The sequence below is a fragment of the Phaseolus vulgaris genome, chromosome 1 (genome assembly GCF_000499845.2).
Source record: "Phaseolus vulgaris cultivar G19833 chromosome 1, P. vulgaris v2.0, whole genome shotgun sequence".
Classification (NCBI taxonomy): Eukaryota; Viridiplantae; Streptophyta; class Magnoliopsida; order Fabales; family Fabaceae; genus Phaseolus; species Phaseolus vulgaris.
In genome coordinates this window covers 11,069,315-11,096,660 of record NC_023759.2, presented here as the reverse complement: position 1 = coordinate 11,096,660, position 27,346 = coordinate 11,069,315, and the positions used below count along the sequence as shown (strand labels likewise).

Below are 27,346 nucleotides of genomic sequence, written 5' to 3'. Positions count from 1 at the left end.
TCGTTCTACATGTGGTGGGCCTATTGGATTTGTTGCTCCATCCTTTTTTGCTTGTTAGAGGATTTTGGCATGATTCTTACTAACATTTGTACATATATATTTTACCTAAATTACATGTCTTTTCATCTATAATAATTACTATAATTAAACATTTATCATCTCCTCGCACTAGACGCTCCCCCATGCTCACCTTAGATAGTCCCCCCTCACATTAGATGCTCCCCACCCCCATCCAGTTAGATGCTCCCCCCTCCTTGCGTTAGAGGCTCCCCTTCCTCGCATTAAACTCTTCCCCATGCTCTCACTAGATGCTTCCTCTCCTCACTTTAGACACTCTCCACTCCCTCTTTGTGTTAGACGTTCTCCCCTCTATATGAGTTTTGAGAGTTTTAAGAGAAGATGGATCCATCCCACGATGTGATGATGTTGATGTGATGGTTTGAGTTCTAGTGAGTACCATAAGAGTTGTGGTCCGAGAATAGTTTTATTGGAACTCCATGGTGGGCACCAAATGTTCTTACCAGATCTGAGCTAGAATCGTTTGAGGTTTTATCGAAACTCTATGGTGGACATCAAATGTTCTTACCAGATCTAAGCTAGAATCGTTTGAGATTGATACCGAGCTGTTAGACGAGTTGATCTCTTCGTGAGAGGGTTGTCGAGCTCTGATGATGAAGACCGAATGATAATCCACCTACAAGATATTCTTCAATGCTCAAGTCATTAAAAATTTAGAAAATAAAACTATATTTATAAACTTTAAAAAAAACCTAGCAAAATATCTAATATGGTTACCAAATAATGGACTGACCAATCAGTTATCAAATATTGAAATGATTTTCATTTTATCATACATCAATTTTAAAATAATTCCAAAATGATGTAGACTCAATTATCTCAAATGAATATTATATTATTAATATTTTTTAATATTTTTAGTACAAAACTAATTAAATTATTTTGTATGACATAGCAATTAAATTATTTTTTAAAATATGTTATAAACGTGTGTACAGTTATAATTTATAAACTCTTTACATCCTTAAAAACAAAATATATATTAACAGCTTGAAGACTACCATAACTGATATTTTCCACGAGGGTGATTTGTTTCTTATTAAAATATGAATACTTTCTTCTCCAATTATTATTGTTTTTAATCTTTTATATAAATTACTCTTTTAAGAAAAATAAAAAATTATTTGCTAAAATCAACATACATATAAAATATTTTGTACGATAATTATATTTGTTTTAACATAATTTTTTTAATTTATACGTAAGTTCATTCTAATTTATTAAAAACATTTATTTTTTGTTTTCTATTTTTCTCAAGTTAAAATACTTGTGAAAACATATCTCACATGCTTAACTAATATTACATTTTCTCACCGATTTATTATTATATTTTAAAATAAATAACACATAGAAGTCTAACAATATATTTTCTTTTAGTTATGAATTTATTAATTATTAAAATAATTATATGAAAAGTTATACGAAATATTTTTAATAATTAAGGGTGTAAAAGAATTTAAACCGAGAAAAATCTTCGCAGTGATAAGTAAACGTTGCTTTGGGTACGCTCTGTTTGAATCTAATCTAATAGAATTTAAAATTTCCTATGCATATAAATAATATTCCTTTCTTATCATATTAGAGAAGATATCATATTTATCAGATTATTGAAAAAACGGGGAACTCAAATGGTGCATCGTTCTCGAAGTGTTGATACCTGACGGAACGAAAAGGGGATCTCAATGGAGAGCGTCAAACCTCTCATCGAACTGGAACCGGACGACGATGGCAGAATCAGAAGAACCGGTTCGTTTTCTTTCTAACTACCTCGAATCTTCAATTTCATCTCTGAATTTGTATTGATTTCAGTTCTGAACGCTATAATATTTAGATTTAATATCTAAATCAGTGTTTTTAAGTCCTTAGGCTCTCTGAAAGACTTGATTGTAGTAGCGTATTAATAAGTTTTTCAGTTCATATTTAAGTGAGAGCAACTTCATCAACTGGTTGACGCTCCGAGAGAGAATTTTAATGATACAAAAGTTAAAACAAGTTACCAATTTCAAGAATGCGTATTAACTCAATTATAACATGAAAGACCAAAACTGAAACGGTTAAAACTGAGTATCTTTTGTAGATTTGGATCTTCAAAGTTGAGTTAACTATCGCTCAACTCACTTTAGAAGTAAAATATACTGTAGTGCCCGTTTAGGCCCAATCAACCTGATGTAAACTTGAGGTTTGCAAATCTCTGTTGTGTATTCTGTCACAGTTATGTCGAGTTCATATGAAGTTTTCAATAAAATAACTTATCTTTGTTAAGAAAATTGTTAGTTGATGTTATGATTTGTTAAACATGTAGATACTATCAATAGTTGATTTCATCATCAAGAATGGAAATTAGTTCCTTTATCTTCTTAATTGAGGTACTTATTTTAGAGAAGTGAGATTCATTTTGTGCATTTGTATACTTAACCAGTTATCAGACATTCTTTTCCTAAGAAATAAAACATTCAAATCCAGATGAAGCTAAAAGAGCATATATTATGTTTGTGTTCTGTTTGCAGGGAATGTGTTGACGGCAAGCACACACATTATAACTGTGGTGGTAGGGGCAGGGGTGCTGGCTCTTGCATGGGCCATGGCACAGCTAGGATGGATAGCAGGCATAGGAAGTATCATCACCTTTTCAGCTATCTCCATTTTCACTTACAGTCTTGTAGCCGATTGTTACAGATATCCAGACCCTGTCACTGGCCAGAGAAATTATACTTATATGCAGGCTGTCAAGGCTTACTTAGGTATTCTCAACTTCCATAATTTCATTATTCTAATGATTTTTTTCTTCTAATCACTGCTACCGATTAGTTTGTAAGATACATCTTTACTGTGAGAAGTATTGACAACTAATATACCCTAAAAGTGGAAAACATCAGAGCTACATTGCAACTCTGCTAAGTTAAGAGTCAAAATAGTTGCCCTTTTACATGATTGAAAAATGTTGTTGTGGTGAACATACACATATTCACATATAAGAAGTTATTGAATTGTTAAATTTACTTTCTTTTTAATCAATAATTATAACTTTATTATTTGAAATATTTATTGGAGTAAAGTCAGCAGAATTATAATCTAACAATTATGATGTCTGCTACTTGGGTCCGAATGAAACTGTTGTGGAGACTAAAGGTCTTAGAATTAGCTTTAAATAAATATATATAATTAAGATAAAAATTTCACCAAAGATCACTTGCTAAACCTATTTTCGATCTCATTAATCTTATCATATGTTAGACTGGGGTTGTAACTTATAAGTAGTCACCCAAGTACCTAAATCATAATAGAAAACTTGATGATATTATCTAGGTAATTATGTTACATTTAATAATAAATCTTGGTAATTACATTATTCTAAATGTATCCATTAATAAATAATGGATGAACCTGTACCTTGAACAAGACTTCATTTATACCATCAAGTAGGAAAAAGCGATTATGACCATAACTTTTTATTGATCACGGGACAAATAGGAAAATGTAAATAAGAGCCATAGAAATTAAATATTGTAGCTTGGGGTCTTCATACCTTTAACCAGAACATTTTGTCATCGATTGATGATGAATGGACCTGGTGAAATACTTTTTAATGTCCTTTTTCCTTCACGAGCAAACTTGTGACTATAACAGAAAAGTGAAATAGATGTTACAATACTAAGTTATGGTTTAAGTGATTTTTTATTTCTATTTGCTACTTGAACATGTATTGATATCTCCGCCTTCAATTAAAAATTATTGGTGTATATATGAATCTGTTATAACTAAATCATTATCTTTATATGTGTACATGTTTCATGTTTTTTAAGGGTGTTCTATGCATCAGGTTAGTTCTTATGACAAATAAATAATTAACATCCAGTTTTTTTGTCAGATATGCCAAATGTATTTCTTTCTAATAATTTTATACGTCAATTATTATTATTATTTTTATTTCTTTCACACCAATATTTTTTGTCTTATCTATTAAATATTTAAATTTTTCTTATCTATTAAACATGTTAACTTTAAATTGTAGAAATTTTGGTAATATCTATTGGTTGTAATTTTCCCTCTAACTTAACTTAAGGTCTCAATTCCTCTCGATTATAACAACAATAATTATAAGTGTAGATACTGTGATTGAATTCTTTTTTTCATTTGTTCGTAGTCTGTTTCCATTGATTAATTTGGTCTTGCTATTTTGGTAATAGGTGGAACAATGCATGTGCTTTGTGGATTGGTTCAATATACCAAGCTCGCTGGGATCACCGTCGGCTACACAATAACTTCTTCCACAAGCTTGGTGTGCGTAATATAATTAAAGCTTATTTAAGAATTTATTTATTACAAAAATGCAAATGAGATTACCGCGTCTAACTTCTTCCATACTTATCATTTAGTATGATATTATTTGTGAATCATAATTGGAATACAAAATTACTTATCAATCAAAATGTTATTTTAATGAGATCCTAACTTGTAAGCAACTCCGGAGATGCTATTAATAGAATTTTGAATTAATCATTTAGAATACAACTATTAACTATAAAATTTAAAACTCTTGAATACAGATTATTTAACCTTTTTATGTCGTATGGTTTATGACGATGAGTGTGATATGGCAGGGCAATAAGGAAAGCAATTTGTTTCCACAGAGCAGGAAATGCAGCTTCCTGCAAGTTTTCGAATAATCCCTTCATGATCGGTTTTGGCATTTTGCAAATTTTCTTGTCTCAGATTCCAAACTTTCACGAGCTTACATGGCTCTCAACTGCTGCTGCCATCACCTCTTTTGGTTATGTATTCATTGGTAGTGGGCTATGTCTCTCGGTCGTCCTCTCAGGTAAGTGCTTTTAACTTTTCACCATTACTTACACAACTATCTGTTTTAGTTTTTCATTTTCGTTATGTGAGTTCTTCCCTTCATTTTAGTTATTCATAGGTCAAGATAATGTATATATTTTAAGAACATTGATAATATTTTTACTAAAATGTTATTATTAAAAAAATTAAAGATTAATTAAGAATTTAAATGAGATGGTTATGAATAATTTCTTTTGAAAATAAACTAATATTTTTTGGATACTTTCAATGACAATTTCTTTTAAGATAAACTAAAACTCCTAAATGTATATGTATACGGCAATTTACGCCAGCCACGTGATTAGGTGACTTTAGCTATATTGTGATGGTTGAAAAGAGAAATAGATAAGAATATGGGTGTTGTGGATGTGGTTACGCGTGTCTATCATGTCATGTGTGGAATGTGAATTTTTTTTCTCTTGCCCTTCGCTTTTATTAGAGAATGAAAATTGAGTAAGTGAAAAAAAAAAAAATGAAAGAAAAAGAAAGAAAGAGGAAAGTGAAGTTATTTATATTAAAAAAAAGAGTAGAAAACAAAGATAAGTAGAAAGTAACTAGTATTTAGATTAAGAAAAAACGAGAGAAAAATAAAGATAAATGAATGGAAAGTTTAGAGTGATTGTAATGTGAAAGATTTTTTTTAAATTGATATATTTAGAAACTATCCAAGTACTTTTGCATTTAAAAAAGATATAATTCAATATTAAGAAATGTTTAATTACGCTTCGAGTTATAGAATGTCTCTTGGATACTCGTTTATAAAAGAATTTTCCACTCGTTTATAATATCCCTAATTTTATAAAATAAATTAATGGAAAAAGGTAATTTAAAAACATATAAATTAAAATGAAAATTAATTTAAAATTAAATAAAAAATCATCATAAAATCTTAATCGAGAAAAAAATTTAGAATAACAAATTAAAATAAGTTAGTTATCAAAGTATCACAGTTTAAATTAATTTGTTTTATTATTATTTTAATATTTATATTTTAATATTTTATTTTTATTATAATAAAAACATAAATATAAACAAAATATTAATAATATTATCAATTATATTAAAAAATAATAACCAATATATAATAACATAATCATATAAAATATACTTTATGTGTATAAATATTAATAAAATATTTATATTAATTAGTTTTGTCTTCAAATATAATTAATTATACCACACAAATCTATTTATGATTGCAAGTTAAATACATAAAGCAATTTTCCTTAACCTTTTAGTTTCTTTTATCTTTTTATACTTTTTCCACCTTCCTTTGTTTGTTATGTTTCCGCGCAGACATGAATGACCGTTTGTTTACCTTTCTTCACATAGGGTAGAGTCGTGTATAGAGATTTGTTGAGGCGCAAAATTTTTAGACAAATTTATTATTATTCTTCTTTATATTAATTTTCGACCTTTTTAGCAGCAAAACTATTTATTAATGTTTTGTAATAAAATAATTCTAATATTTCATTATCAATAGATAAAATTGCTAATCCATTTAATATATCTTGTAACATTATTGCGCTTAAATAAGGTTTAAGTAATTTTAACTTTAAACAAACCCTTCCAAGAATAGCAATTTGTTATGGGTACTGTTAATAGTATTCTATAATCCTTGTAAACATCATCAGTCTTAAATGACATTTAAGTAATTTTAACTGTAAAAAAATTCTTTCAAGAATAGCAATTATGGGTATGTTAATAGGATTCTATAAGCCATACATGCATTTGGAAAAGAATAAAAAAATTATGCAATTTAATATTTTTATTAGAGTATTAAATTCTTTTAAAACTCTTCTCAACAATTTTATTTCTTAAAATAAATCATGACCGTTAATATTAAAATGTTCACTAAATCTTATAAAAAAAATTCAAAATTAATATAATATTTTTTAATTCATTTTCACTTGTTTTAATTTTTTTGGATTCAAATAAAAATCCATAATTGTTTCCATATAAGAAGAATTATATAAATCGAGTCTCAATTGAAGAAATAGACAGATCTACTTTATATATATAAACATTAAATACGAAAAATATCTCCAATTGAATATGTAATCTCATCATTAACACTTTCATCAGAATGTCATTTTTATGAATTTTTCATTTTTCATTAAACTTATTCTTGTTTGCATTAAAAATTGGTTGAACATTTAAATGCATTAAATTTGAATTTCTCTCATTTCAAATTATTTTGTTTTCAAATATTTTACTTGGATAAGAGAATTCAAATTTATTAATTTTTATTTACATAAAGTAGTTCAATTACCACTATATATATAAAAAATTTATTTAAATATCAACAATTATTAATAATTAAAAAATATTCAAATTGATGATATCATTTTAGTCAATCTTTGATGTTACTTTTTTCGTTAAAATTGGTCAAGATTTTTTTCATTTGACTGATGAAGCTTTTTTTTATACATGTCAGTCAAAATTGTTCTTTTTGTTGATATTAACCATAATTATTTACACTTATATTGATCAGGATTATTTTTTTATTGTTTTATCAATATCAACTGAAAAGTTATCTCAGTCTACATTAGGAATAAAAATCCCAACTAATGTTCGTTGAAAATTTTTCTTCCTAGCATTAGAAAAATAATCCTAGTTTCGGTGACAAAAATAGTCACTGTTCACATACAAAAAAAATCTACGCAAATCAAACAAATCTAGTTTACATCTGCAAAAGAATAATCTATCTAACATTGAAAAAATTCTGGCTAATGTCCAAAACAAAATAACAGTGGTTTGTGACAAAAACAATAAAACTAGTCGTAACAATCTAAATAAAAAAAACATCTCTTCTCAAAATGAATAAAAATATCCAACTAAAATTGAATTGAGAATAAAAAAAATTCAACTAAAATTGAATTGGGAAGATAATATGAAAAGATAATGCACAAATTTAAAAATATAAAAAACTTCAAAGTCTTACTTCCTAAACAAAACAACATATTTTGTTATAAAATATTTTAAATTTTCTATGAAAATGAATTAAGCGTTTAAATTCTTGTCCAAACACAATAGGCTCTATATCCATTTCATTAGCTAATTCTTTGGAATCTAAAGTTAATGCAAAGTTATTTTCCTTATAAATTAAACCTATTAAATGATATACATATATATAGCAATATCTAAAATATTAGTAGATTTTAAATTAGTTTTTAAAAGATTTATAGAGTCTAATTTAAAATATAAAATAGGTAGTAATTAAAATTTTGATAATTTTTTTTTCAAAAATATTATCTAATTTAGTCAATGATTAATTATATTTTATCTATAAATTTTTATTATTATTAATGATTTTTTTATAGTATTTTTTTTTATGAGATTATCAATGTATTGTTGCTTGCATTACGTTGGTGGTTCCGATGTAGCGAAAATCAAGATTGACAAATAGAATACTTGGGACTGATAGAAGTATTATCATTTTGTTGTAATTATGACTGACACTATTTTTTTCAATAAAAAGTAAAATTAGTTAAAAGGGAATATTTTAGGATGTCTTAACCTTATACAAATAACATGTTGCTAAATAAAAAAAAAGAAAATCCAAAACAGTTTACATCAGTACCACAACTCCCTGCATAAGCGCCTAAGAAAGCTTGCCTGCTCAAAAGATTAAAACATGTATCTCAAGCAAAAGGTCATCACACCTAAACAACAATTTTCATCCCCGAAGCTATCCCCAAATCAATGAAACATCTCTAATTAATACCAGCTTTAGAAGTGCCAAAGCTGCTTCTTTTAGGACCAGTTTCCAACTCTCATGCTTCCTTAACAACATTGTTTTCTTACTCTATAGGTGCTGGCAGCTAAAGCGACATACAAAGACTGGCACTTGCTGCCCAAAAAATCCGTCCCAACCCCACCCTTCAGTCTTCCAATTTCCATCATCACAGCACCAGTACAGTCCATTATTCTCGCTAACTGACAGCTACTAAAACTTCTCTATTGCCCCCTTTTTTGTGTGGATTCATATTCTTTATAAATACTGAGTAAAGCCTTAACTTGGCTTCCTCATCTACTCATTAAATCAATTTCAGCCTTCTTTGACCAGCACAAACAGTGGCATTCTACCTTTTAATTGGCTCTTTAAACTTTCTCCCTGTGCCATATCCTTCCAGCAATAGTAGGATCAGCGTATACCTTCCAAGTTCTTTCCCTATGCATTCACCTCTGATACATGTTATTCACTGCTCCCCTCCAGCTTTACCTGCATCGAGAAACACTACCTTCCACACCTCTCAACTCAACTACTTCAAAGATACAATACATGCCATAACAATGATTGTGAGTAATTCATACTATAATTATTGATACAATCCAGCCTTTCATACATTGAATATTGAAAATAAATTAGTTACACAGGTTTCTACAATCTAATCTTATTTTATTGTTATATTAATACAGGTTAAAGGTGATAAAATCCAATCAGAAAAAAAAATTTAACTTTCCTTTCTTTATGTTTCATCCATACCCATGATTGTACTTGTGCCAAAGTAAAAATTTTCTCTGCATCTATCTTTGCTTGGTTAAAAATAACCTTGTTTCTATGCTTCCATATACACCATAATACTGAGACCCAAAGGCTTTTCCATAACCTATTGCCTTCTTGATTTAAGCATATGCAAGAGAATTGTTCGAAATGATAAATCAACTCATTATGATTCACCGAACTAATCCCCATCCAGCTAAAGCACATATTCCATACTTTAATTGATTCCTTCCATGAAACAAGGATGTGTGAAGTTGTCTCCTCCTCCCTCCCACAAAAAACGCATAAAGTATCCCCCGATGTGACACCCCTTTTGTGCAGATTCTGTTTAGTTGCTATCCTATTCGAAAGGGCCCTCCACACATAAAACAGAGTTGAAGGCATAACCTTTAAATTCCAAAGATGTTCAAACACCACCGATACCCCCAAATCTGTGATTTACTAACTTATTATAAGCAAATTTTAGCGAGAAAGTGTATGATGGAGGGTCGTTCCATATCCGTAAATCCTCTTTATCTGGGTGTAGTGACACCTGTGATATAATTGCCATAAAATTCTCTACCATAGTTTTTTCCCACTCAAACCATTCTCTTCTCCAACTAAATTTCCACTCCCACCCTTCTGTAGATCATCTTCCGAAACTACCAATAGACTTGTCCTTAAGCTCAGAGTTATTATATATTCTTTCATATCTTTCTTTGAGTTGACCATTGGCTAGCCATTCATCTTCCCAAAATTTGACCTTCTCCCCAGATCCAACTTTCCAGACCATATCGAATTGAACCAGTTGTCGCCTTGGTCTAAAAGACTGACTTTGGATAAATCATTCCACCATCTAGATGTATTCCTGTTTCGTTTCGGTTCAGGTGAGTTTGTCAGCCTCCGCGGACCATACTTTGATTCGAGAACATCCTTCCAAAGTCCAATCTCTGGGGAACCCATTCTCCATAACCATTTTAGCCAAGAGTGCCTTATTGAACAAATCAATGCGCCTAATACCTAGTCCACCCTACTTTTTTGCTTTACAAATGTTCTCCCAGCTAGTCCAAGCGATTTTTCTCCCTTTCGCTCCCCACCCCCACAAAAACTTTCTTTGTAATTTTGTGATCTCCTTACACACTCCAATTGGGGCTTTAAAAAAGGATAGAAAGAATAGTGGTATGACATTAATGACAGATTTTATAAGACAAACTCTCCCCGCAAATGACAGGTTCCTCCCCTTCCATACCGAAAGTTTCTTTCTTATCTTCGATAGCACTGACTCCCAAAAGCAACACCTTGATGGATTACCACCAATAGTTAGTCCTAAGTATGTAAAGGGTATATCCATTAGACTGCAATGAAGTATTTTCGAGTACATTTTCACCTCATACCTATCTACTCCAATTGTACCAATTTTGCTTTTATGGAAGTTAACTCTAAGGCCAGAGCTTAATTCAAAACATCTTAATATAGCCTTAATGAACATGATATTCTGCACTTTTGATTCGCATACAAAAAGGGTGTCATCTGCAAATTGGAGTAGATTCACATCTACCTTTTTATCCCCGACTTTTGTTTCAGAAAACAAGTTTTTTCTTGTCGCTTGTTTTACTAGCCCTACCAGTCCTTGTGCTACAATCAGAAACAAAAATGGTGCCATCGGATCCCCCTGTCTAATGCCTCTAGAAGGTTTGAATTCTTTTGTCGGGCTACCATTTACCAAAATCGAGACGGTAACTGATTCAAGGCATGCTCTAATCCACTGTATCCATTTTTCGTAAAACCCTAATCTTCCCATCATGTAAAATAAGAACTCCCAACTCATCGAGTCATACGCCTTCTCGAAATAAAGTTTCACAATCGTCCCGCTTTTCCTCCTTTTCAAATCATCCAAAACCTCATTCACTACGAGGACACTGTCTAATAATCCTCTATTGGACAAAAAAACCGATTGTGATCCATTTATCACCTTCTCAATAACTTTTTTAATCCTATTAGATAACACTTTGGTCAGAATCTTGTACATACAACTTACGAGTGAGATGGGTCTATACTCTTCAAGAGATTGAGGATTCTTAGACTTTGGGATCAACGTTAAGAATGAAGCATTACAACCCTTCGGGATTTTCCCCTCTTTGTGAAAGTGTTCACTGCACCCAACACATCCTTATTTAGTAAACCCCAGTACTTTTTAATGAAACTGAAAGTTACTCCGTCTGCACCGGGGCTTTTATGACTATCGCAATTCCAAATGGCATCCTTAATTTCTTTTTCGTCAAAAGGATCAGTCAAGAATCTGTTATCAGATTCTGATATCTCCTTAAATTCAACATTATCCAACCTTACTCCAATATCCTTTATAGCCGACATCTTTTTCTTGTAGAACTCTGTAACCAACTCCTTTACCGTATTTGGCTCTTCCACCCAGTTGCCAGAGTTATGACAATGTACTCCTTTTATCTCATTCCTTAACCTCCTCCATTTAATTGACGCATGAAAGTATTTTGAGTTGGAATCCCCCTGCTTGATTCATAGTGCTCTTGACTTTTGTTGTAATAAAGATTCGTTCCTCACATTGATATCCTGTAATTGGCTCAAAAGTTCTCTTATTTCCTTGATCTTGTTCTCATCCATGGCGTTTACATCATCTCTTATATATAGCTCTTGTATTTTCCTCAAGATATCAAGTTTTATCTTATCAGTATACCCAAAAACATCTTTATTCCATCCTTTCAGGTCACTCTTTAGCATTTTCAATTTCTCTTTTAACACTACGATTGCGTTGCCCTGCACCAAGTAACTTTCCCATTTGCTTTTAACAAAATTGTCAAACTCCTTATCTTCCTGCCAGAGTTGCTCCCCAATCTGCCACATTTGATTTTAGCACCAATGCGCAGTGGTCATATATTGAACACATAGGGTTATGTTTATATAGGAAAAAGAAACATATGGGCTAAGCCCATTACATAAATATGAGATATCTAACAATATCTATAATATCTCATAATATCAAATAATATCTAATTATATCTAATAATATCTAACACTCCCCCTCAAGCTGGTGCATATAGATCATATGTACCCAGCTTGTTACAAATGTAATCAATCCTAGGTCCTCGTAAGGGTTTAGTAAAAATATCTGCTAATTGATTATTTGAATTAACAAACTCAGTCTTGATATCTCCTGATATAATCTTTTCTCGAATGAAATGACAATCAATCTCAATATGTTTTGTCCTTTCATGAAAAACTGGATTTGAGCTAATATGAAGAGCAGCCTGATTATCACATATCAGTGTCATTTGAGTAACCTCTCCAAATTGCAATTCTTTAAGTAACTGTTTAAGCCAAATAAGCTCACAAGTAGCCGAGGCCATAGCTCTATATTCTGCTTCTGCACTAGATCTTGCCACAACACTTTGTTTCTTGCTCTTCCAAGAGATCAAGTTATCACCAATGGAGACACAATAACCAGAAGTTGACCTTCTATCAGATGGAGATCCTGCCCAATCAGCATCTGAATAACAAACGACTTTGGTATGGTTATTATGACCATATAACAAACCTTTTCCAGGAGAGCCTTTAATGTACTTCACTATACGAATGACTGCATTCCAATGATCTTCACATGGAGAATTAAGAAATTGACTCACCACACTGACTGCAAAGGAAATATCAGGACGAGTAACAGTGAGATAGTTCAATCTTCCAACTAATCTCCTGTACTTCTCAGGATCTGAAAGAGGCTCCCCCTGATTGGGTAGAAGCTTGACGTTGGGATCCATGGGAGTATCAACAGATTTCGAATTCATCAACCCAATTTCCTCCAAAATATCTAATGCGTATTTTCTTTGAGAGATAACAATACCAGTATTGGATTGTGCTACCTCAATCCCCAAGAAATATCTGAGTTTGCCAAGATCTTTGGTCTGAAAGTGTTGACAAAGGTGTTGTTTTACTTGTGAGATGCCATGGTGATCACTGCCGGTAAGAACAATGTCATCAACATATACTACAAGATAGATACACCCAGCACTCGAGTGACGATAAAAAACTGAATGATCGCCTTCACTGCGAGTCATACCAAATTGTTGAACAACATTGCTAAATTTTCCAAACCAAGCCCTAGGAGACTGCTTGAGGCCATATAAGGATTTGCGAAGACGACATACCAATCCAGAAGACTCCCCCTGAGCAACAAAACCGGGAGGTTGCTCCATATAAATTTCTTCCTGCAAATCCCCATTAAGAAAAGCATTTTTAACATCCAGTTGATAAAGAGGCCATTGTTGAAGAGCAGCCATAGCTATGAATAAGCGAACAGAGGCCATCTTTGCTACTGGAGAAAAAGTATCACCATAGTCTAAACCAAAAATTTGGGTATAACCCTTAGCCACAAGACGAGCTTTGAGACGATCAATAGTACCATCAGGACCAACTTTGATAGCAAAAATCCACCTGCAACCAACAACAGATTTCCTAGATGGTAAAGGAACAAGTTCCCAAGTTCCATTATTCTGAAGCGCATTCATTTCATCAAGCATGGCCTGACGCCAACCAGGATGGGCTAAGGCATCACCTACAGATTTTGGAATGGATACAGAAGAAATAGACGAAAGGCAGGTATAAAAGGGTTGAGATAGTCTATGGTAACTCAAAGCAGTATAATGTGGAGAGGGATTACGAGTAGAACGTATACCTTTACGAATAGCAATAGGAAGATCAGGTTCAACAGTCGGAGGTTCAACTATAGGAGCCGGAGGGGGATGAGGTGTTGGCACCAGAATAGAGTCTGCTGATGGACGATGAGACGGTTGACGACGACTATACACCTGAAGAGTTGGCGGCGGTGGTGAATTGTTAGGTGCACTAGGCACAACAAGAGGAATATTAACTTGATTAGATGAAGAAATTGAAGGAGAAGGACAAGACTTAAAGTAAAGGGAAGATTCACTGAAGGTGACATCTGCTGAAATAAAATAACGGTTTAAAGACGGTGAGAAACATTTATATCCTTTTTGTGATCTAGTGAACCCTAAAAAGACACATTTGTGTGACTTAGGAGATAATTTATCAAGACCAGGACTAAAATTATGAACAAAACATGTGGACCCAAAAACTTTGGGAGGTAAAGAGTGGAGAGGGTCATGTGGAAATAAAATAGAATGAGGAATTTTGTTATCTAAAACTGAAGATGGCATGCGATTAATGAGATAACATGCACTAAGAACGGCATCACCCCAAAAACGCTGAGGAACATCACCATGGATTAAAATAGTACGAGTTGTTTCAACAAGATGTCTATTCTTGCGCTCAGCTACCCCATTTTGTTGAGGTGTATAAGCACATGAAGTTTGATGAAGAATACCATGAGAAGCCATAAAATTTTTAAAAGAATGAGAAAGATACTCACGTCCATTATCACTGCGCAAAATTCGGATGGAAATTCCAAATTGATTTTTAATTTCATTGTAAAATATTTGAAATATAGAAAACAACTCAGAACGGTTTTTCATTAAAAATACCCAAGTACATCTTGAATAATCATCAATAAAAGTAACAAAATACTGAAATCCTAAATTAGACTTAATACGACTTGGTCCCCAAATGTCAGAGTGAACTAAGGCAAAAGGAGATGAAGCACGTTGTGAGACACTACGAGGAAAAGAACTACGAATGTGTTTCCCTAACTGACACGACTCACACGATAAAGTAGACACATTAGACAAACATGGAACAAGCTGTTGCATCTTGGCAAGACTAGGATGACCCAACCGAGCATGAATGAGAGATGGAGAATCCATAATTGCGCCAACATGTGCAGAGATCTGTAGTTGATAAAGTCCATGAGACTCACATCCGGTGCCAATCATCCGTCCCGAACTCCGGTCCTGTAAAGTAACAGAATCTTTGGTAAAAGAAATAACACAGTCAAGGGAACGAGTGAGACGACTAATGGATAATAAGTTAAATGGAGACCCAGGGACATAAAGAACATTATCAATAGATAAAGATGAAAAAAGATTAATAGTACCAACACCATGTGATGGTACCTTATATCCATTGGCCATGGTAACTGAAGGTAAATAACCCGTAGTAGATAGGGAAGAGAAAAAAGATTTATTACCAGTAATGTGATCAGTGGCACCTGAATCTAGAACCCAAGGGCCATGGGAAGTGGAGTGAGTGAGGCCAACAAAAGATGTACCTGAATGTGCAACAGAAGCCGTGGAACTAGGGTTCTGACGATCCTCATACCATTTAAGAAATTCATTGAAAATAGCAGGCTGGCTTGGGGTATCAATTGAAGTATGGTCCATGGTAGAAGGTTGCACAGGGGTAATTTGAGCAACCGCAACAGATCTAGGAGGACGACCATGTAAGGCATAACATCTGTCAATTTTGTGGCCAAGTTTGCCACAATGGTCACACTTGTGACGCCCTTTGCCCGGCTTGTGAGCGCGAGTACGATCATTATGCTGAGATACTAAAGCAGAAGAGTCATCAACATGAGACGTTATATCAGCGGTGTGTTTACCTAGATATTCTGCCATTGTACCATCAAGACGTTTGGGAGCAATAATTGTGAGAAGATTTTGACACACACCATAAAGACGTTGAGTATCATTGGTGTATAATAATTTTGCTTGTTCCCAAACTTCTGAACATGTTTCATAGGTACGAAAAATTTGTTTTAAAGATGAGTGAATGGTCGATTTGATAACAATGCATAATTGAGCATCAATTTTCGACCAACGAACAACCTCATTTTCAGCAAGAGTAGGATGAGTAAGATGATCAACATAACCTTGACTCTTAAGCCATAATTTAATATCTGATGCCCAAGTGTCATAATTGGTTCCATCCAATTTGTCAATGGAAAGATGAACATTGACGTAATTAGTATAAATAGATGAATCCGGCATAATGACGGAAGAAGAAGCCATAGTGGCAGCGGAAGCGGAAGAAGCCATAAAAGATAAGGACAAATCCAGTCACCGGTTAATTGGCGGGAGCAACAAAGATGAAGGCTCCGACAGCGATTCCGGCGGTGTCTCCGGCGAAGGTCCGGCGAAGTTCCGGTGAAGGTCCGGCGAAGGTCCGGCGAAGGTCCGGCGAAGGTCCGGCGAAGGTAGGGGTGGTGGCTGGAAAAATTCCAGTGAATAGTGGATTCACCAATAAAAATTGAACCCTAAACCCTAAACTCTAACCTTATGCTCTGATACCATATTAAAGGAAAAGAAAGAATAGGGTAAATCCCTTGTGTATATTGAACACATAGGGTTATGTTTATATAGGAAAAAGAAACATATGGGCTAAGCCCATTACATAAATATGAGATATCTAACAATATCTATAATATCTCATAATATCAAATAATATCTAATTATATCTAATAATATCTAACACTCCCCAATCTGCCACATTTGATTTTAGCACCAATGCGCAGTGGTCATATATTAGTCTATCTAAAACATATTGCTTACAACCTGGCCAATGTTGCAACCATTCAAAAGTGGTTAAAAACCTGTCAAGCCTGCTCTTAGCTTTGCCATTAGGTCTATACCAGGTATATTTTCTTCCAATACAGGGTATATCCACCATCTTCATACTATCAATGAAATTATTAAAACCTTGCATTTCTCTCATATTACCACTGACTCGATTAATCCCCTTTCGTTCCCCTTCGCTTCTTATGGAATTGAAGTCCCCCAATATGCACCATGAGTTACAAGGTTCTTTCTGTCTAATCTCTTTTAAATCTTCCCACATATGCATTTTGATTTGCAGATTACACGAAGAATACACATTTACTATAACAACAAGAATATTACTCTCCTTAAAAAACCCAAAAAACACTATGAACCATCTATTGATTATGTGATTAGAACATTGAAATTTTTTTTTGTGCCAAATCGTAAGAATGCCCCCTGCCCCATTAGTTGGTTCACTGTAAAAATAATCAATATCATTATCTCCTCACAACTGACAACATTTATTTAAACTGAAATTTACCATTCTTACTTCTTACAAACACACCATTCTGACACCGTCCTTTCTAATAATATCCTTAATATACCTCCACTTCACAGGACTCCCGAACCCTCTCACATTTATTGATAAAATTCTCATTGATAACCCAGATTTTCGCCCACTTCCCTTTGGGATTTTAGAATCCTATCCCTTTTTTCCAATTCTTCTAGGTTTACCATAACATTTCCTTTGTCCCCACATGTAGCACCTAACTGTTTTTCCCATTCTCATAATCTAATCATTTCTAAACTTCCATGTTTTAACCAAAATAATCGATTGCATTTGTTTATAGTCATATCAGACACTGAATTACTAATCTGAGATAAAACTGACCTTAATTGCTTGCGTTCTTCCCACTTACTGTTTTTGTTTCATTCACCCACCCAGAAGACTCTTCTTTACGTTGTAGCCAAAGAATTAATGGGATTCAGTTCATTGACTTGTATTGTTTGGTTGTCCGCTCCTTCTGAAAACGGTTGAAACCCCATTTTTCTTTGCTCGTCGTAATAAAATACTTCAGAATATTAGAAGCGAATTAATGTTAAAGAACATTTTTTCTGAATCTTGTGAATAAATAAAGAGTGACTTTGTGTATTTGATGTAAGTTGCAATAATACTTGTAATCAAGTTTTAACAATTGTAAAGAAGAACTAGAGGTAATATGTGTAGAGTTAATCAGTATAAAAAATTTAAATGTTTCACTGTTTTACACCTGTACCAGCCTCTGGCTTTCCTTTACGAGCACTTTACGAATTTTTTTTTGAAACGTTTTCAAAGCATTAGATGATACCGTCTAATCCTCTTCGTCTAACAATTTTATTACAAAAATCATTTTAGGTCAATTCAACCCCTTCTGGTCTATTTTTTCAGTTATATTCATAGAAAAGACAACTCTTCTGCAAATTTGTTAGGCTCTGAGGCCATATATCCTTTCTAACTTTCTTTGGTAGGACTCGATCCCGCATTTTAACTCTGTCGACTTCAATAGTTTTGATTTCCATGTGTTTGTTCTTGTCCATGATTTGTGTTTGTCTCTTTTTGTTTACGAGATTATCTGTGTGTCGTTTCTTGCATTCTATTGGTGGCTCAACATAGTGGAGATCACGTCCCCAAATGTGTAGTCCGGCTAGTGTCACCTTTCAAGCAAAATTACACTTATTAAGGAGTCTAATTAATGTTTTTGGAAGTTCCGATAATAATAGTGTCACAAAGAGTACGCATGGAAGAGAATTCTCAACACTCGTTCAGAGCTTCTATTATATATTTAGGGCATGTCTGGAGACTTCCCTCTAAAGATTTTTAAGAAAAAAAAAGTGAAATAAAATTTTCAAAAACTAAATTAACTTATGTATAAACAAAAAGTAAAATTTTAAAAAAGTTGTAGAGAGTTTATACGAATTAATTTGTACCTAAGTTAATTTTAAATTATTGAGATTTTTTTTTAATTGTTATGAAGAAACTCAAGAAATATGTCCTTAATCCTTCAATAATGAATTAGTTCCTTATTGTTTCGTTTGATTTTAGAGAGAGAAAAAAGTAATTACAATTTGGATTTGGATGTGTACAGGAAAAGGAGCTGCAACCAGCATTACCGGAACCAAACTACCTTTAGAAGATAAACTTTTGAAGGTTTTCACTGCAATGGGAAACATAGGTCTTGCGTGCACTTACGCTACTGTTATTTATGATATAATGGTACTCATTGAACACTTTTTTTTTTTATAAGAGATCGAAGGTTACTGAAAATCATCATGAAAATATGAGTAGTGAAATTTGTTAACATTTGTGGTTTTTAATCAATTTCAACCAATCTCAATCACAGAACGAGTGTTAAAATAAGATGAGGGAGTGCTTACATTCCTGTTTTAAGAAAAGAACTGAAGCGTACAGAGATGCCAGTAATGTAGTTATAGCAAATTGGAATTACGAATTGTCACAGTGCTGAATCCCATTATTGGATTATGTTTTTGCTTAGGACACATTAAAGTCACACCCAGCAGAAAATAAACAAATGAAAAGGGCCAACGTGCTAGGGCTGACAGCAATGACAATATTGTTCTTGCTGTGCAGTGGCCTTGGCTATGCTGCTTTTGGTGACAACACTCCTGGGAACATCTTGACCGGATTTACCGAACCCTTCTGGTTGGTCGCACTGGGGAACGGATGCATCGTAATACACATGATTGGAGCTTATCAGGTTGGATCATTATTTTCCCAGAACTTCAATTTCTTTTTCATCTTTCAAAATTTTGATACTCATTTTTTTTTTTTGATTCGTAATTATATTGAAAGATATGCTTTTAATCCGCGTCATTAGATTTTTTTTAGTTGAATATGATAGCATAACAGAAAAACCAGATTAAAACTGGTTATGTTATGTTGCTTTTATATAATATTTCTATCTGCTGTTTCTCTTATATGTATCAATAATAGTTTTTTGGTTTTGTTTCCTTATTCCTCACTGTTCTCTACGTGGTATCCAGAACCTCTTGATTTTGGTCATGGCTGCTTCTTCCTCTACCTTTGAAAATTTTTCTTCTTCCTTCTTCCTCCTCCATGCTTCCTTATACGTTTCATACCCTATTTGTCTTAAACTGGATGACAATAACATTCTGATTTTGCAACTAGTTCTTGCCGCTGTTAAAGGTTTGAAGCTTCTTCATTTCTTGGACAATAAGATTATCCTACCAAATTTCTCACTTCTCATAATGTCATACACAATATTATCAATCCTACTTTTCTTCTTTATGAGCAACAAAATCAACTGCCTGTTGCTTGGTCTCAATGTCTCCTTCTATGCTCACAAAAAGGGTTAATTCCGTTCGATTTTTTCAAATTTGTAGATTGGGTATCATTATCATATTCATGCCAATAATTAATGGTAAGGTGTCCAAATTCGCTACTCAAAAGTAAGATACTGAAAATATATAATTCAATAAATAAGATTTGATTGAATTTTTTCTACCTTCTTAATATCATACCGGAATCATTTTAAAGGAGACTTTGTTGGATTTATTGTGTAACCCATAAATGTATATTCTGATGTAAATAGTTGATAAAATTGAGTTAGGTTTAAAATTTACTTCTTAATCTTCTTACTAAATTTCAGGAATCTAGTCCCATTTTTTTTAATTTAATTATACAATTTTATTTAATTAGTTAACTTGGCCAGTAATATTTAATGAGCATATAGTCAAATCGAAAGATATGAGGACCAAATTGGTAAAATGATTATCAAAGAAAGAAAACTGCAAGTACATATAAAATGGCGGAAGAAATGATTTTTATAATGTTGATAAAGTTAGAATAAGTACTTTTTAAGGGAAAATGGATATGTTTTCTCTACAAGTGAGGTAAGTAAAGTTGAGTATTTATGCCCCCCAATAAAGTGTCTGAAATCAATATTTGGTTGCAGGTGATGGGTCAACCATTCTTTCGTATAGTTGAAATGGGTGCCAACATGGTGTGGCCACATGCAGATTTCATAAACAAGGAATATCCATTGATGATGGGCAATGTAGTGGTTCATTTCAACTTATTTAGGTTAGTTTGGAGGACGATTTTTGTGATATTGGCCACAATCCTTGCCATGGTAATGCCATTTTTCAGTGAGGTTCTTTCCCTCCTTGGTGCAATTGGGTTCGGACCTCTAGTAGTCTTTTTTCCCATACAAATGCACATTGCCCAGAAACAGATTAGAAAACTATCACTCAGGTGGTGCTGCCTCCAATTTATAACTTCTCTGGGCTTCATTGTTTCGGTGAATGCTGTAATTGGTTCTATTCATGGGATTATTCAGGATTTCAACAAAACCAACCTTTTCAAGTCTAAGCAATGACCTAAAATAATTAATACAAATATTGTTCCTATAATAACGGTTGTCAATTCTCATTTTTTGTAACTTGTAACTATTTAAATAAACAGGTTGAATGATTGAATCAAGAAAAAAATATATATAACTAAAAGTAGATTGTTGTAGACTTCATAGAATATTCAATATTGTATTTTGCTCTTCCATGGATTTTAAGACTATTATTTATATGCATTTTAATCAAAGTTAAACCATAATCCGGGGTGCTACCCTTTTTTTGCTCTGATTATTAAATCATGGATTTAATTATTTCGTTTTCAAAGTGATACTATGAATAGGATCTCGTTGATGACTCGAGTTCACTTATTAATTTAAGTGCTCATTAACGGATATGTTTACTTTATTAAGAGAAAAATTACTAAAAATATTTGTATTGTTTAGTATGATAAAATCATCAAATAAATTATTGTAATTTCTTTTGTTTTAAATATATTTAAAAGTAAAACAAAAATATTTTAAAAATAGTATCTTTAAAAATCTTATTTTTAAAAGAATGTGATTTTTAAAAAATGTGATTTACTAAAAGAATCTATGTTCTCTCTCACATAATTGTGATGTGATGGAGGAGGGCCAAGCGCACCACACTATGAAAAGCCAAGCTCCAAGTCTAGACCGTCTAGAACCATGTGAGGAGCGTCTAGCCCATGATGAGGAGCGGCTACATAAGGAGCGTCTAGGAGGAAGCCTAGACCGTCTAGGACCAGGCACATTCACGTTCACAAAGGTCAAGCTACGGTTTGGGATGAGAAGGCCTTGTATATGTTACATGGAGGCCCATTAGGGGTGCCTTAGTAATTAGTGTAGTGTTAGAAAGCATAAACTTGTCTTACACATGATTTACCCTAGATTTTGTGCACTTTCTAGAACATTTGCTTCACATGGACGACCATGTGCCCATGTGCTCCATGTGGAGTCATTTCCATTTCATTTGAGAAGCATTTCATGTGTAATTAGCTTAGCTTTTACGGCCCATTAGCCTATAAAAGGGAAGGCCATCTCTTGTATTTTGCAAGATTAATGAGAGTAAAGTTATGCTGCCAACATTGTGCCATGCTTTGCTTCTACCTAGTTTCTAGGCTCTAATCTTCATCTTCCTCACTTACCATAGGGCTGGCCGAACCTCCCTACTTCCATACATATCATGCACCTTCAAGATCACCATAGCTCCTAGGAGGATCTTGCACATTTACAACCATGGCTTCCGCACCATCTTTCACATGATTCTAAGAAGAGCTTCATGAATATGCCATCATTTGGTATCATGAGCATAGGTTCTTCAAAGATGAGTAGTTCTTGGTCTTTTTCATTTTGAGTTCTTCTTTATTTCATGTTGTTCATCTTGTTTCCATAATTGTCTTGCTGTTTTTTAATTTTTACTTTGATTTGGTGTGCTATTTGGAAGATCCAATCGGTGCACTTTGTTCAATTGATCTTGAACAATCCTTGTGCAATTTGTGATAGGATTCCATACACCTTTGAGTTGCTGTTTTTCTTTTAGGTATTTGAGTCTTTATTGCACTTTTATTTGGTTCATATTATGCTCTTTGAGTCTTTTAATTTCTGAATCCATATATGTTTTGTCAAGTCATGTTCATCCACAATGTCATCAAATCATAAGTAGTACTTTGTTTGGCTTAATTGTTTCTTGATTTTGGGTATTTTTGCTTACTTTGAAACTACTGTGATATTGATCTTTTGGTGCCTTTTATTTTTAGTTTGAGTTCATATTTGTGTTTAGATCTTACACAAATTCCTTTTTCATCAATTCCATTGTGTTATATTTTGGTCTCTTGCTGTTTTTTGTTTAGGGTTTTTCCAGAATCCCCTGTTTTACATTCTCTGTGCTGGCTGTTCTATTCTAGAAAATTATTTTCACTCATAGGAAATTTTTGATTCTCTGGAATATGCAAGATTAGGCTGTTACAGAAAAGACAAAAAAAGAATTAGCTCAAAAGAGTCAATAGAAAAAAATGATAAATATTTTAAAAACAGTGTGCAAATCTGGGCGTTACAGTTGGCGTAACTGAACACTGAAATTGAAAAATTTATTAAAAAACAATGGCTCATGCGTTTGGAGTGATTCCAAAGCCAGATTTTAGTTAAGATCTTGAATATTTTGCATATCAATTTTCAGAGGCAAATTCCAAAAGGGCAGCTCAGCATAAATTGGGGAAAAACACATTCTCTGGCCCACAACAATTTTCCAGTGGTGCTGTTTTTTTATTTTGTAATCTAATTCTAGTGATATTCTTAGGATTCTTTTTGGGTGCCTACCTTTATTTGAGTACCTTTATTTGCTTGTCTAATATTCTTGGAACTCTTTCTAGTTGTCACAATCTAACTCCATTTGTGTGGTACTGTTTTCTTCAATTAATTTGTTTCTTGCTTTTATTCTTTGACCTCTAAATTTGGTGCTGGAATTTAGTCTCTTTTGGTGCTTATTTGAGTGGAAATTTGACTTGGGTAAGGTCTAGTCTTCTTGATAGGTGCTGGAATTGGAGAATTAAAGTCCTTAATTCTAAGGGGAAACAAAGGCAAAGGCAGAATCAAACACTTCTCAAAACACCACAAACACTTGGAGGGCCCAACAAGAAAAGACAACCAAGGAAGTGCCAATAGCAAAAAGAGGATCAACAAAGGGAGTTTTCTTAATTTCTTTGCAACTTAATTTGTGTTAATTACTTCTTTAATTACGTGATTAGACGGTGAGTGTGTCTTCAAGGGCTCCAAGTGTCCAAGAAGCCTCACCTAGGGCCGACTAGTGTAGAATTTTAATTAGCAATTGTTAATTGTTTTTAATTACATTACTTGTTTTTTTAGTTACGCTTTGCATGTGTGGTTGTCTTGTTTAAGCTTTGTTAATTCGTCTAGTTTGGCTAATTAGTTAGCTTGCATTGTTTTCTTGCATTTGATTTCTCAACTTAATTGTGTTCTAAGTGATTTACTAAGAGAAAGCTTTGTGTGAAGACATTGAGGGATAGTTTTTGGCTAAGGCAAAGGCTTGGTATTTAAGTAGTCCTTTGTGACTCACCTCCCTTACCTGGAAAACTACCTTCTCTGACTTTCCTAAATTTTCTCAAGGTAAAACACTTGTATACACAAAGCTTTAGCCATGTCTTCTTCTTCTCACTCTCCAAAGTCTATTAAAAGTGAAGTAAAATCTATAAAAACTCTTTTGAAAGAAGTTTCACAAGCTATGCAATTGATTTCATTTAGACAATTGGAGAACGAGGCTAAAATCAATGAGTTGACTAAAGCACAAGAAGAGAAATCACAAAAATAAAAATAAAAACACCTACTCATGCATCTAAAAGTAATGAGTCTCTAGGGGAGGGAAGCCTTAGAATCCATGATTACTACCAACCACCCCCTAGGAGAACTAGAAGACGAGAGGAAGAGAGCCCAAGGGAAGTAAGGGTAGACCTACCCCATTTTTATGGTAAGGAAGATGTAGAGGCCTACCTAGATTGGGAGATGAAAGTAGAGCAACTCTTTGCTTGCCATAGGGTGAGTGAAGAGAGGAAGGTACCCCTAGCAACCCTTAGTTTCCAAAGCAATGCCATGTATTGGTGGACCTCTCTAGAGAGAGACCGACGTCTTCATAGGGAGCCTCCCATAGAATATTGGAATGACCTTAGGGGAGCCCTAAGACGTCGCCACATACCTTCCTACTACCATAGGAAGTTGATGGACAAGCTCCAAAGACTCCAACAAAAGAACATGAGTGTGGAAGAGTATAGGTAGAAAATGGAGCTCTACATGATGAGAGCATCCATTAGAGAGGAAGAAACCACCACCATATCTAGGTTTCTAAGTGGGATCAACCTTGAGATAAGGGATAGAGTAGAACTTCTACCCTACCAAGACTTGAATGACTTGGTTCAACTTTGCATTAAAGTTGAACAACAAAATTTGCGCAAAACTTCAAGTCAAAGGGTGGGTTCTTACTCCAACTCTTATCCCAAGAAAGACTTTAAAAGGGAGGGTAGTACACCTAGAGACGAAACCAAAGAAACTACCAAACCCTTTGTGAAAGATGCCTCCACCCCATCCATCTGTGCTAGGGACACCAAGTGTTTTAAATGTTTTGGAAGAGGGCATGTGCAAGCGCAATGTCCAAACCAAAGGGTTTTGTTCTTAAAGGGAAAATATGAGTACACAAGAAAAGGGGGAAGGAGAGAGGATAAATCCTTTGGAGGGGGACTTATTGATGATTCAAAGAATCCTCCACAATCAACCTAGTGCATCCATCGAGACACAACGAGAGAACATTTTTCATACTAGATGCAATGTTTTAGAAAATATATGCTCTCTTATTGTGGATGGTGGATCATGCTGCAATTGTTATAGCACTAGATTGATTAAGAAGCTAAATCTACAAGTAGTTCCTCATCCAAAACCTTACAATTTACAATGGATCAATGAGGATGGAGAACTACGTGTAGACAAACAAGTGGAAATCAAGTTTTCTATAGGTAACTACAAAGACAATGTTTTATGTGATGTAGTACCTATGGAAGCTTGCCACATCTTATTAGGTAGACCATGGCAATTTGATAAGAAAACCTTGCATAATGGTCTAACTAACGAGATTTCTTTCATCCACAAGCACAAAAAGTTTGTACTTAGCCCTTTACCACATTCCCAAGTGGTAAAAGACCAAATACAAATGAAACATAAAAGGGATGAAGAGAAAATATAAAAAGAGAAAACTTTTGGGAAACAAAAGGCGTGGGAGAAGAGTGTTCCTTCCCACAAGGTCATTCAACAAGTCAAGCACATTGAAAATAACCTTGCAAACATGCTTCTTGTTGAACAACCTAGCCTTACCTATTGTAAAGGAACACTTGCAAGCATGAGCACAAAAGAGGAGTCTTTAAAAGAAACTTGCATAGATCAAGACTATTTCTCAAATGTGTTGAGATATCCCCAAAAGAATGACAAGTTATCTATAAGCACTTACCAATTTTCGTATGAAGTAGTGCCTAGAACAACTTGCCATGTCTTATTGAGACAACCATTGCAAAATGTACAAATTTTCATAAACAATGGTTGTACCAACGAGACTCTCTTTGCACATAAGAGAAAAAGTCTACAAGAAGGAGAACTCATGGGACAAATGAGAGTTGATGAAACTCTAGAGCTTTTAAGAGGAAAACTTTTGTCACCCATGAGAAAAGAGGTTCAAAGACATTACTTTAGGTACAACTCTTGTTTGAAAACTACACCTAAAGCAAAGTCTCAAGAACTCTATACTCCTTCACCTTTTGTAAAAGATTCTTGGGAAGACACACATGTCATATTAGAGCTTCCTAGGACAACAAAAGGTCTTGATTCATTCTTCATGGATGTGGATAATCTCTTCCTAAGAAACGTGACAAGCCTCCATGATTTATTTTCAAAAATAATGGATAGAGCTCCAAAATTTGAAAACATAGCTCTTCCTTCTATGCTTCACGAAATCATGAGGGACACTCACAATTCTTGGGATAAGAATCCTTTTCCTTTTAAGCATGCATACAATGGAGTAGTCCACAATATTACTCATAATTCCCCATTTGAAGTTGTATGTGAACATAGTCCTCTTGCCCTTTTAAAGTTGTTACCATCTCCTAAAGGAATTATGCCTAAGGGACAAGTAACTACTATTGGAAATTCTAGAAAACATAAGAGGATTAGCGAACACATACAACCATCAAAAGGGAAACATTGTGAGAAGTTGCCAACAACAAAAGAAAAACAAAAATGGCAACTTCACACAATTCATTTTTCTCCAAATGCTCACATTATCTCGTTTGCTTTGTTTCAAGATTCTCATAGTTTGACATTTGATCCGGGAGGACACACCTTGATGAAGCAAGAGGCTGCTATCCGAGATCAAGTCTGCGAATCAGAGGATAGATCTTCTCAAGAAGGAGATGATGGACACCATCCAGCCACAACCATCCCCCTAAGAAGTAAAAGCATTGGATTTGAGGACAAATCCTTTTCAAGTGGGAGGGGATGATGGAGGAGGGCCAAGCGCACCACACTAT

At 33.7% G+C, this 27,346-nt stretch overlaps 1 protein-coding gene across 1 annotated transcript; it reads left to right on the top strand.

Moving 5' to 3' along the window:
• The first annotated feature begins 1,562 nt into the window (after positions 1 to 1,562).
• LOC137813562 (amino acid permease 8-like) lies at positions 1,563 to 21,418 on the top strand. Its single transcript, XM_068615895.1, has 7 exons — positions 1,563 to 1,824; positions 2,586 to 2,819; positions 4,266 to 4,359; positions 4,680 to 4,897; positions 19,008 to 19,135; positions 19,416 to 19,637; positions 20,856 to 21,418. Exons 1-7 carry the CDS (start codon positions 1,761 to 1,763, stop codon positions 21,276 to 21,278), a joined length of 1,383 nt encoding a protein of 460 aa, XP_068471996.1. The 5' UTR covers positions 1,563 to 1,760; the 3' UTR covers positions 21,279 to 21,418.
• The last annotated feature ends 5,928 nt before the right edge of the window (positions 21,419 to 27,346 follow it).

Bases quoted from the DNA above. Each gene is read 5' to 3' on its own strand.
- LOC137813562 (XM_068615895.1), top strand. From the start codon at position 1,761: ATGGAGAGCGTCAAACCTCTCATCGAACTGGAACCGGACGACGATGGC. The intron at 2,820-4,265 runs GTATTCTCAACT...TTTTGGTAATAG, and splicing joins GGCTGTCAAGGCTTACTTAG to GTGGAACAATGCATGTGCTT. The intron at 4,360-4,679 runs GTGCGTAATATA...GTGATATGGCAG, and splicing joins ACTTCTTCCACAAGCTTGGT to GGCAATAAGGAAAGCAATTT.